This window comes from Benincasa hispida, chromosome 8, assembly GCF_009727055.1.
Source record: "Benincasa hispida cultivar B227 chromosome 8, ASM972705v1, whole genome shotgun sequence".
Taxonomy (NCBI): domain Eukaryota; kingdom Viridiplantae; phylum Streptophyta; class Magnoliopsida; order Cucurbitales; family Cucurbitaceae; genus Benincasa; species Benincasa hispida.
In genome coordinates, this window is record NC_052356.1 from 64,196,662 (window position 1) to 64,210,200 (window position 13,539).

Below are 13,539 nucleotides of genomic sequence, written 5' to 3' on the forward strand. Positions count from 1 at the left end.
AATCTTTAATGGGCCGTTTATTTCACGAGTATCCTAGCTTCTCATGAAATATCTAGATTACTGTGTTTGTTTTGGGTATTGTGAGCTCTACTCTATTAGGCACATTTGGTCTAGGCTTTGATCCCAAAGTCCATTTTGAATTGGAAACGTCCCATTGTGGATTTATAGACTGAACGTCGATAGATTCCACTGCGAAACCCTTACTGCACAAGTCGCATCACCGCATATGTTCAGTCGGGTCGCCAAAGCTACGGTGGCCCCAACATCTAAAGATTCCCGGGCATCCTAGGATGTCCGAACGAAGGGCATCTGGAGAGTTTTGGATGCCCTCCTGAAACACGGGTTTTCCATATTCCGAAGTCGAGGGCATCCTCATTGTACCTTTTTGTTTTTCTTTTTTATTTTATTTTACATATATATATTAATCTTCATTTGCATTATATAATTAAAATAAATATTGTCAACCATGTATGTCATATAATTTTAGTTATATGATAATTGTTATAATTTTTTAGCAATATATTCAAATATAAATTTATATTTATTTTATAAAAAATCTCAAAATAATGATATATTATTTTATTAAGAAAATAATACAAAAATAATATAAATTGTATTAATTTTAAAAGAAATTCAAATTGATAAAAACAAATATGTCATATAAGTTCAAATTGTATCAAATTTTATAAAGTAATAAATAGTCGTAAGATATTTCCAGGTAGAAATCCTACTAAACATAGGTATCAAAATATTCCTACAAAACAAATATGATAATTTAAAGATGTCGGACATCTATAATTTCTAATATATATAATTCTTGGCATTTAAGATTTCGATTATTTATATTCTCAAAAAATAAATGGCCCTAAAAGAAATTTAGAGACTTAATAATAACATATGGAGAATTGAAAGTTGAAAAATATATTAGATAGTTTGTAAAATATATATATATGTATACCTGCAATTAACCTCTTAAATATATAGAAAAACAAAAAGGAAATTAATTAACAAAATTGAGATTATAATTAGTGGAGTTTAAGAAAAAGGGACAAAAAAAGAAAGAAAGAAATCACATGACCCAAACAGTTATTATAAGTGTAGATGATGATGATGGTAATTGTGGGGATTGTGCATATAAAGCAGCAGCTTTTTTGTTACAAAGCTGTCAGTTTCTTAATTGAGTCAGGTTATTGAACCATGTTTATTTACGTGTATACTCCGAAACTGCAAGTTTCAGTGAAAACACAAGGAAGGAGGTGTGGCCTCACTCATACTTCTACTTCATCTCTACTTCAATTCTGAAATTTTAGGTCAATTATTGATTTCATCAATCCACTCATTCTCCACTCCTCACTCCAAAAAATGATTATACGCATATGAATAAGGATAACTATCTACATTAGTATGAATCTTTTTGGATAGTTTCAAAAACAAAATCAAGAGAATTTATGTCTAAAATTAACAATATTATATTATTGTGAAGATAGTTACGTATATGATATTTGAATTTTGTTCAATTTAGTCTTAGGGTTTCAACTTTTACACTTTTAATCCCAATTTTTTTTTTTTTTAACTAAATGCCCACTTTTCATCTTTAGTGTAAATTTATTTTAGTTAATTTTTAAAAGTTAAAATTAATTAAATTTTACTATGTTTCATCACCATAAAGATTGAAAGTGAAAATTTAGTGAAAATTTGAGGTTAAAAATATAAATTTAGAAATTTAGAAACTATATTGAAATAAAACTCAAATTTAAGAGTAGTATTATAATGTTTTGAAATCTACGGACTAAATTGAAACTAAACTTACAACTAAAGGAGTCTTAAAAATATAATACTTGAAACATAGGGACTAGATAAATATTACACCCAAAACCGATATTTTTCCATAAAAATTAACTAGACTAGGTATATATAGTTTTAAATAAGACATTACATGACTTTTTTTCAACATTGAATCCCCAAAAAATATAAATATACATGTTTTATTTACATTAAGATCATTACACTCTCATTATTAAATTAAAACTACTACTTTATCTCTCTGTTCAAAATATCCACCTTCCCAGCTCGAACTCAAAAAGGAAAGAAAAAAGAAAAAGCTGCAACTGTTTTCACTTCTTCTTCCGTACATCCGATTATTATTATTAAAAAAAAAACAAAACAAACCACTAATAATTGGTCCCGGCGAGGCTCGAACTCGCGACCTCCGGCTCATAAGACCAGCGCTCTAACCAACTGAGCTACGGGACCAGCCGATGTTACTTCCTATAGTTACAAATATGTATTTATATTTTCAAATCGATATATTGCGTACGAGCCTTTTATTATATATTTAAGTTATACATATATATGAAAAGCTAAATTATACAAAAACGTCGTCACGTAATTTTCTCTCTAAATTTTTTAAAGTGTCACATTTATATTTGAACGTTAAAATTTATTCTAAATAATACACTAAAACTTTAAAATTATTTTAGAAAAATATTTTATTTTTTAAAATAAATGATAGAAATTAATATTTCTAAAAATTAGAAAGTGCATCTAATTATTATTTACAACTATAGAGAAGATTAAATTCATTAGTACTGTTTGCTTCACCTAAAAAAACAATGTAAAAAATATTTATATAATTAACTTGTACATATTAGTTGTTACATTAATTTAGATGAATAATGTTGCATCAGTATGTATGCTTTCTAATTTTTATATAAGTTTCTCTATACTTTGAAGTTCGCTTAAATTTAGTCTCTATACTTAAATTAATTAATTTTAGTTTTTGTAATTTCAATAAATCTCAAATTCAATATCTAATGCTAGCTTATTCTTGATTTTTTTTAAAAAAAATATTTTGTAATTATCTTAGCATTTTTACTATAACTTTTTGAATATATATATATTCACATATAGTATATTTTTACATGAAAATATTGTTATTATTTGACCAATTTGAGTAAAAATGAATTTTGAAGGACTAAATTTAAGATTTATTGAAAATATAAATAGAGACGAAAATTGACAATTGAAAGTATACATCGGCTAAAATTGAACAACTTTAAAAGTATATGGTCTAAATGATATTTAAACTTTTTAGTATATGTTTGATTTTCATCTAGGTTTAACGGGAAAAAAAAACTCAACAAATTAGTTGAATGGTGAAAACGAAACACTTCAAAATACGGAGGCATAATTCATAAACCTACTCCTTTTTTTTTATCTATATATATATTCTCTTTTGAGATGATTATTTGTATAAGTTTACCTATTTAAGAAAGTGTCAACTTTATACGTTATGAGACCAAGTGATGAAGTATATTTCCATTTTTAGCTAATATTATATTATATATATCAATTGCTCTGTACAGCAATAAGGGGGAAATGGGTATACAATAATAAGAAAAGATTATTCCAATAATTATGATTTCTATTACCCTTTTTTGGGAAAAAAAAGGTTATGATTTCTTTTATAAGCGCAAAGACTAATAATAATGAGTATAAAAATACATAAATTCTCCCCCGTCTTAGTTACTTTATTGAGACAAGTTTTCATTGAGTAAAACGAACGTCTATATTTATGAATTCTAAATATAAATACTAATTTTTCCTATTCGGAAAAAAAAGTTCTAGAAAATGAGAGAAAAATTCCATTTTTTAAAATTTTTAAAAAATACGATTTAAGTTATTAATAAATATATACTTTTCTTGCCTGCTTTCCCTCTATGTTTATGTTTAATGCCTCCACGATTTCCAGCTTAATTAAACATATAATTTCACACATTAAAAAAACAAGGAACTTAGAAGCAGAAACAGTTTCAGTTTTCTAATTAAACTTGTGATGAACCAGCTGTACTACAAGTTCTTAATATCTAAATATAATACAATCTTTTGATTTGCCAGTAAATTTAGAAAATCTGCTGGGCTATTTATAACTTATGTCACAAAATCATATAGAATTTGGATTCTCTATGATTCTCCAAAAGCAAAAACCATTAAAATACAACTTATATTTAGACTACATCCAGCTGTGATCTAATAAAATAAAATAATTTCATACATCCAAAGAACTTGAGGATTTGTTTAGGATACGACATTCATAACATGACGTTAATTTGTTCTTAATGCTTAAAGATTAAGATCCAACCATATAATTTAGTGAGGAATATCATATTTAAATATTACTCCTTATATATATATATGTATATATATAAACTTTTAAAAGGTAAATATTTAAATATATATCTTTATATTGAAACAATATATTGAAGAATAATATTTGCATACACAGTTTGACCGCATCTCCTTAAGTCGCCAATCACAAAAGAAAAATAATATTTAAATAAATATATATTCTTTAAAAGGAAAAATTGGATGCAACCTAAATGCACCAAGTATTTTTCTATCAAGAAATAGAATATCATTAAAAGAAAAAATTACAGTAGCGATAGTTGCCATTACACCCTCAAACTCTCAATAGTAAAAATTGAGAGTTTAAACTTATGCAAGTGTTGAAATTTAACCTCAAACTTACGTAGTTTTAACAATTATAACAATTTTACAATTATGAGGGATCAACTTTTATTATTTAGGAGATGTTTGACTCACCTCCACAACTTCAACAGTGTTCACTATTAAAATTGCATATCTATTAAGGAACTCCATCTTCCTTTATTTCTCCCTTTAATGTTTCCTACCTCCAAGTTAATTAAACAACTCAGTATTAACTCTAGACTTAAGAAATTTTCTAACATCAACATATTAACTTCAGACTTCAGAAATCAACTCAATATTCTAAACAGCTTTTTAGGAGTCAAATTTTTACTACTATTTTAAGTTTGAATGTCCAATTTTAATATTTTTATAAGTTTTGACAATTCAATTTTTAAAATTGTAACTAATACTATATTTGAGGGTGGTATTTGCAAAGGAATCCAGATTTGAATGGAGTCAATGGAGAAAAAAAAGGTTTGAAAAAGAAGATGGTTGTGTGTGTGATTCTGTTCATGATTAGATAAGATTGCATGTCTCTCATAAGCCATGTGAAGGCATTTTGCTGCTTTGGAGTTGGGTGAGGACTAAAGATGAGAGGGTAATTGGGAAGCCCCACCAACTCACCTAAAGAATCTGACATTGATTTTTATAGAAAGATTTGGTGTTAGAGAAAAAAATATATATTTAAAAAACTATCAAAACTTTGAATTTCTTCTAATCTTTGGAAGGTCTTCCACCATGTAGATTGGTTGCCTTATGGAGTTTGGCTTCCCTACATTTATATCAACATGCTTACTCATTCATCATAAATTTATGGTAATATATACCTCAAGATTTGTTTTTTCTAAATATTTTATGATCTCATGTTTGTGATTCCAAATGATATGTACTATTTATTAGATTTTATTTCATGGCAATTTAATACAATCTATTAAACCATGTAATTAATTTTGTTGCTTTTTTTAAGGGTCGATTTCAGAAAATTGTGGGGATCAAGACCCAAAAGTGTAGAAAGGTGTGTGCTCTTCCTTAGGAATTAGAGTAATAAATTATGGGGAAAAAAATCCTTTTTAAAAAAATCATTATTATTGAGTATGCAAAGGGTACATATATCCTTGAATGTATTATTAAGGTGAAAAAATGTTGCTAACATAAGTAATTCATGAGTAATTGAGGGACATATAATATTTTTTTACATGAGGGTGTTAAACTATATGATTATTAATATCATACGAAATATAGAATAGTTTGTTATATAGGAACAAATTTAGCTAAGATTGGTAGTAGGTACAAAGGAGAACTACGTGTCATTATGGTTGTATTTGGATGAACGTGTCACATGACATATAAATGGACTAAGCGTGATGACTACGTGAAGTTAGAGTATGTGCTTTCTTTAAAAGAGTCAAAGATATGATAAAGTTCATTATTCAAAATGCATTTTTTTAAAAAGTAAAGTAAGACGAGCACATCGGACTAATTTGGCCAATTGTTGATACCAAATACTTCTCTCTAAAAGTGCTAGGTAAAATGGATACATTAGGCTATAGTAGGGTCAATGTTGTTACTTAGAAGAGCCAAGTTGGATGAGTACACCCAATTATATGTTGCTCCTCGTTTGATGAGCTAAGTGAGAGACAAGCTCAATTACCTTCTTAAAAAAATAAATGAGATAATAATACACATATATGAATACTTTTAGTTTTTGTTTATATGAACCATATGAAATGAACACACCAAATCTGCTATTAAGTTAATAATACAATGTAGGTTGTTCTACTATAATAAAAATGTCGATTTATCTTTCATATTAACGTGGAACTCTTAGAAATATAGAAATCTCGATATATCGATGGAAATTTGATACCGTATGTTTAACTTGTGTATTCTTTTTCAAGAGAGTTATATGGAATGAACACAATGAATAATTTGTGTTCCTCTCGATATCTTATAAGAAGAATTGGTTAAATTTTTCACTGAATGGTCGGTTTTAACATTCAACTAATCATAACAAAATGTCATGGTGTAATGTGTAGTAAATTGGTAGATTGTATCAATACATCCAGTATTAGTTGTCATAATATTCATATTTAATTATTAGATAGTGGATGACTAAATCAAAAAAAGGTTCGATACATAAGAGATTAAATAAAAACTTTTTAAACCATAGATATTAAATTGAAAAAAGTGCACAAACATTTAGAAGTAAAATATATATTTAGTTGGAACTTTTCAGTTTTTGGTTATTTTTTGGTTAAGGTTTTTTTTCTATGAACTATTTTACTTGTCATATTGTCTGGGGAGAACAAACATATTGTCTTCAAAATATGTTTTTGTTGTTGCTGATTTTATTTGGAGGCCTTTAATGTTATATTATCTAATTGGAGAAATAAAGGTTCAATTTGCACAGAAGTAGTGCAGTTTAGACGAAATTTGATAATAAACTTATTTTTCAATAAATTTTAAGGAAAATTATTTTAAATAAAAAAATTACAAAAATATTTATAAATAATAACAAAATATTACTGTCTATCTGTATTAGACTACTATTTGTATCTATCTGACACATATAGACACATATAGTAGTTTATTGCCGTCTATTACAGATAGACAGTAAAATTTTACTATATTTATAAATATTTTTATTCATTTTTTTTTATTTGAAAATAACCCTTAATTTAATTCAATTTATGTTTTCACATTCTTTTTATTCCATCTATTAATAAACATGAATGATTACCTCGGTCAATTATTTAAATAATTAAATTTTGTATTTACTAGGTATTTAAAAATATTTTGAGATATATTTACAAAGTGAAAAAATATGTATATTATATAACATTTAAAAAAACTATACTAAAGTGTCAATATGAACATAAGTTAAACTGTTATAAAATTTGTTTTATCAACTTTGAGATTAGAGGTTCAATCTCTCCGTTCTATATATATTTATATTAAAGAAAAAAACTACAATAAAGTTATTATTTTTCATTGATTTAGAAATGCAAGGGTGAGGATTCAGACTTTGATATTTAAATAATGGTATAATATATATCTTAAAATGTATTAGTATATAAGTTCATGTGGTAAAGTGAATTATTAAAGGAAAACCATTTTAGAAGTTTTGGTTTAAGCTTTTACTTTAAACTAAACAATAAGGTATAAGTTCTTATGAGAACGATATTCTTATCATCATCAGTGATGCATATGAGTCATGTATAACATATATAATTTCAAAAGAAAATTTGAATAACCTAGTGTGTTTTAATCCCAGCCAAATATTGAAATAACTTTTGAACTATATTATAAATTTTCAGTTTTCATTATTCTTGAACTTTTATTTGCAATAATATTAATTTATTCCTCCAAATCACCATTTATCTTCAAGATAATTTTATTCGTCTATATACGATACAAACAACCATTACTGACTCTTCGGATTGGACTATATTAATTTAGCTGGCCAGACTAGCGGCTGATAACTTCCATATATTTTCCTTGTTGGTAGTTTTGTTTTGATTTCTTAATGAAATTCTCATTAAAAAAAAATTAATTAACTTCTTTTTCCATAAGACTCGTCACCTGTTTACAATTTTTTATGGCTTGTTTTAGTTGCCAAATGAAAAAAAAAAAAAAAAAAAAGAAATCAAAATAGTGTCACAAAATGAGACGAGTAGCTTAAACCAAAAATAATTAGCATGTATTTGTTGTTTTTAAAATGGCGTTTATAGCTTTTATACTTTGAAACTTATATAATTTTAATATATATACTTTTAAAATGTAAGAATTTGAATTGAAAATAGAAGTATGAGTAGCTAATAAGGTGTATGTGGGCAGGTAAATATGAAAAAAAAAAAGAATGAAAATGGCAAAAGGGGACCAAGAGACCTAGTCCTTAAGTATTCCATGCAATAACAGGCATTGAGCAGGGGAAAGAAAAAAAAAAGTACGAAAAGCTGTGAAACAAAGTGGCAAAGATTTTCTGAGATATGAAGTGTGAGTGGGGAAGAAACAGATGCTTCACTCCCTTCTTTAATGCACTCCCTCTCTCTTCAAACTTACATTACTGAATACTCTCTAACACTTTCAAACTCCCCCCTTCCTCTCTCTCTAATCATTTAAAATTATTTATAAAATTATAAATTAAATTAAAACACCCAAAAAAAAAAAAAAAAAAGGAAAAAGGAAAGATAAAACCCTTCAAATCCTCCCTAAAAGAAGCTGGAGTGCGAGGAAAAAGGAAAAATCGCAGAGAGTAACAAAGTTAGCGATAAAGCCGAGGAGGAGGCGAAGGAGAAAAAAAGGGGAGGAGAAGATTCAGATAAACGCCTGAAATTCCGTGCTTTCAAGTATCTCTCTCCTTTCTTTCATTCAACAGGTAAATAAATTATTTTAATTTACAATAATAATACCATATGCCTTTCTTCTTCAATCCTTTCTCTGATTTCCCTTTTCCGTGAATCTTGCTGTCTATTTAATTTTTCTTTTTTAAATTTCTTCAATGATTTTGATTTTGATTACCGCTTTTGCATATATTTTCAATCTCTGTTTATTTGGAAATTGTAGATTCTTCTTCATTAATTTTCCCCTCCTCCTAGCTGATTTCTCTCTTTTCACACTTATTTCTACATTTTCATCATTTTAATTAAACCTTTTTCCATTTCTTCTCTTCACTATATAAACTAACCAACCCCTATTTTCATTCCATATCCTATCTAATTTGTTTTTCCCCATTTTGATTAATTTACAGGGGGGTAACAAGTAATGTGAGATGAAGAAAGCTCAAGCCAAACGACAGCGTATTCCCAGGAGAGGACCTGGTGTTGCAGAGCTTGAGAAGATTCTCAAGGAGCAAGAAGGCGCCGCCGCTGCTCAAGACATTATTTCACCACCGCAGCCCACTAATACTCATCCATTGTCGTCGTTAAACCCTCCCCGGCCGCCGCCGCCTCCGCCTCCACCGCCACTTGTTCCAACAACTGACTATAATGCTTCTTGGTCAAATAATCTTCCGTTGTTCCCAACTCTTGAATTCATTCCTCCGCCTCTGCCAAACTCCGCCGCCGCCGTCACTGCCTCCGCCAAAAAACCCTTGTTTCCGACAACCCGAATATCCGATTCCCAATTGAAATTTGCTCCACATTTTTTCCCTAGTTTTCAATACTCTGCTTCGTCTCTCAATGTTGAATGTTACAATTCAATGGTGAGAGACAACATGAAATTTTAAATGTTGGTGGATTTAAATTATATTAAATTTGATGGAAATAAAAATATTTTCAGGTGAATATTAATCCAGGATCTGCCTCATCGTGTCCGTCAGCGACGTCATCGGCGGGGAGATATTTTCGTGAAATAGAGCACCCTTCAAGCCAAATATCTAGTGATTTCAACAACATATGGACCTCACCAGAGGAACAAGAAAAGGCAAATTATTTCTCAGCTCTATTTTATTTTATTAATAATAATAATTAGTAAATAAGTAAATGTATAATAAATGTAAATTGACATACAGATGGTAAGTGCAAAGAGGGTGAGAGCCTTTTTGGAAGAAAGCCATAGGGAAGCAAATATAGAGAGCAAAGGTCCAATTTTCAAAAACATGGCGACCAAAGACTCATCTTCCTCCTCCTCCTCCTCTTCTTCTTCTTCTTCTTCTTCTTCAATGGAAATGAATCATTCTCCATTTAATTTCGATTCAAACTTCAGGTTCTCTTCTTTCTTTCAATATATATCTCCTTTTCTTTTTAGTCTTCAATGAAAATTTGGGTAGATTTTATTGAAGAATTTTTAGAAACTAGATTATGCGCAATAAACGAAAGCCTACAATATTAAAAACCAAATCTTTATACAATAGATTTGATTTAAAGAAAAAAAAAAAAAAAAAAAAAAACTATTGGTTATTCTTTAGTTTTAAATGTTGGTATAGAACGTTGCAAATATATTTAGAAAATAGAGGGAAAAAAAATGTAAAATTAACACCGAAAAAAGAAAAGTCTTGTTTACCATCCATTATTTGTTTTTGTTTTCCTTCTTCATTTTCTAAATATATTTTCAAAAAGCTTGTAAATTTCTCTTTTAAAAGTTAGAAAAATTGTTTTTAAAATATGAGAAATTGGGGTAAACTACCATTTTATACCTCTTATGGTTTGTCTTTCATGTTTTTTATAACCTTTTGTTAGATTTATTGAGCAGACATGCATATGTGGGTTTGGAGATGGAACTTCTAACTTTTTGATGAATGATAAACCTATGAAGCTCAATCACTTGAACTATTAAAGATTTTCTTTTTAAAATTAATAGTGATAAATGTGTAAAAGAAAGTGTTGGTAATTAATTGGTTTTAATTATGTAAATATATTTGTGTATAGAGGTACAAAAAGGGGTTTTGCTGGGCAGTTAATGAGTTCCACCAAAAGAAGTGGAAGCTATCAATTGGCAGAAGACAGCAATTTGATGGCATTAGGATCTTCTTCTTCATCAGCTCCAAATGAAATTGCAGCCTTCAATTTCCATCTCCCCCAAGTAAGAAATCAGTTTATACTTCTTCTTTTTTTTTTTTTTTTTTTTTCCCCTCAAAATTTTATTTAACCTTATATGCATAATGAACTTAGTTGAATTAGTGAATTTTAGCCTTGAAAAAAAAAAAAGTTTAACTTCATCCATTAAACCCTAGGCTGAATTAGGCAACAAAAATTTCAACACCCTTCTTAAAATCTTGACTTTAAAAACCAATCAATAAATAACTCAAAAATCTGACCAAACAAAATATTCCAAATCCAGATAGCTAGAAAAATGCTTAAACCCAAAAACATATGTGTCTAATCCCATACAAAAATGTCTAAAATCCAACCAAAAACATACACCAACATAGCTACAAAAGGCACCCACAAAATTAGCATCTCCTAGATAGTAATAATAAGGAAAATTTTCATTTTATTATCTATACTAAATCAATTTTAAACTTTTATTAAATTGAATTATATACTTAGAATAAATGGTAGTATTAATAATTTTCTAAAATATTAGAAAAATTAATGGCTAATTAATTAAATTAAAATCATTGATATATGTATATATTAGTATATTCTTTTCCCTTTTAAATATTTGGAATTATTTCTTAATTTTTGTTTTTCTTTTCTAAATTATTATTTATTTGCAGTCACGCCCATTCATTCTATTGTTGAGTTTGTGAGCATTATTTTATCTGATTTCATGACTATTTTCAGGTTTAAATATTTCCAGCATTTTCTAATTTAGTTTTTAAAATAGTATTACTTTCAAACAATTTGATAAAATTAAGGCTTAAATAATATATTTTATTTTCATTTTTGTTCATGTAAATTTACTTTTAACTTCCATTCATTTTTATCTATATGCTTTCAAAATGTCCATTTTGATCCTCGTACTTCTAAAAAATGACCATTATGATCCCTCATTATTTTCATTTTTATTTCATTTTTAAGAGTAAAAATAATAACTCTTTAAAAGTATAGAGACTAAAATAAATCAAAATTGAAATCACAAGAGTCAAAATGAACTAAAGTTAAAAATAGAAAAATCAAAATGAACTAAATTTTAATTACATTGACTAAAATAGTATTTAAACCTAAAATTAAAAGCAGCAATAAATATGTAAATAGGTAGTTTAAAGGCAATGTTATAATATATATGAAGAGGGCAAAAGGGGAAATTCACGAGTGGTGAAATTATTTTTGAAGGAAACTATGGAGGCTTCACAACATAGAGATGGAGGATGTGTCTCAGATTACTACAAAGTTACATTTAACTCCTCCTCCTCCATGTATGAATCAAACTCAAACTCAAAGGGCAACAAAGAAACTGTCATCGGCTCGGGAGCCGGAGCCGGAGCCCAAGTTGAAGATGAAGCCGAAGCCGATGGCATCGATCTGAATTTGAAGCTGTAATTCTTTGTTTTGAACGAAAGCTTTGACAAAGAGAGATTTCGAGGCTGTTTGTACCTAAAAATATAAGCATATATACAAAAGGCTCTTAATTTCCAATATTTAGTTGTAGACTATTTGTAGTTTTAAGTTTAAGAGAGCTACATATGGATATAGGTGGTTCCATGTGTTACTTTAGAGTTTCAATATTTTTTTTAGGTGTTTTTCCCCTAACGAATTATCTGTAAAAGTTTATGTGGTGGAAGCATTCAATCGTAATTGACATGTACTTTGAGATCGAATAATTAAATTTATATGCCCCACATTTGTTGTGCTAAGAAATATTTAGTGGTAGGAGATTTTAATTGATCATAATGATATTTCAAATTAACTTTTACACATTATTTGATATAGTTTGAGCTATATCAGTTTTGAACTATAATGATTCTAAAAGAAAAGTATAAAGAATGGATAAATATGAACATGAGAGAAAATTATTTTGAAAAAAATTATTCAACGAGACGGTTACATTTTACTACATTTTAGTAATCATATTTGATGTAGATTCGAAAATCTGTAAATTAATTTTTTTTTTTTTTAATAATTTCTCTCTTTACATCTAAACATCTAATTTACATCATGCACTTATGATAGTATGTAAAAGAGGTAAAGAAGGGAGAAAAAGAAAAGTCACATAAAAACACAATCTAATATTAAATTAATAATATTATCAATGTAAAAATCTCCTAACATGTCATTTTGGTTAAATTACAAATTTAATTGTTGACGTTTTATATATATATATATCTAATATATTTCTAAGTTTTAAATAGTATCTAATAGATTATTAAACATTTAATTTTGTACTTAATATGTTCATGAACTTTTAAAATGTCAGGTAGGTATCTAAAAATAAACTTATAATTTTGTGGTCACATTACTTCTTGACATATTAAACATTTTTTGAAATTAACGAATCTATTAGATATGAAATTGAATTATCGGTTAAATAGAAGGTTAAACTTTCAATTCTATGTCCAATAGTCCGTGAATTTTTTTAAAAAAATGTTAATAGATCACTATCCTTGAAAATATGAATTTGGAAATTTTAGGACTTGTTACACATAAAGTAAAAAATTTAAAGATTTAT

General features: G+C 27.6%; 1 protein-coding gene and 1 non-coding gene across 2 annotated transcripts; one reads left to right on the plus strand and one right to left on the minus strand.

Annotated features, from left to right (window-relative positions):
- Window positions 1-2,179: 2,179 nt before the first annotated feature.
- On the minus strand, window positions 2,180-2,253 carry TRNAI-UAU. The gene has a single exon. It is a non-coding gene; the product is annotated as a tRNA-Ile (tRNA).
- Window positions 2,254-8,725: 6,472 nt separating this feature from the next.
- Window positions 8,726-12,706, plus strand: LOC120083463 (uncharacterized protein DDB_G0271670-like). The gene is made up of 6 exons (XM_039039231.1): window positions 8,726-8,866; window positions 9,239-9,691; window positions 9,769-9,912; window positions 10,001-10,194; window positions 10,857-11,010; window positions 12,207-12,706. Exons 2-6 carry the CDS (start codon window positions 9,260-9,262, stop codon window positions 12,411-12,413), a joined length of 1,131 nt encoding a protein of 376 aa, XP_038895159.1. The 5' UTR covers window positions 8,726-8,866; window positions 9,239-9,259; the 3' UTR covers window positions 12,414-12,706.
- Window positions 12,707-13,539: the final 833 nt, after the last annotated feature.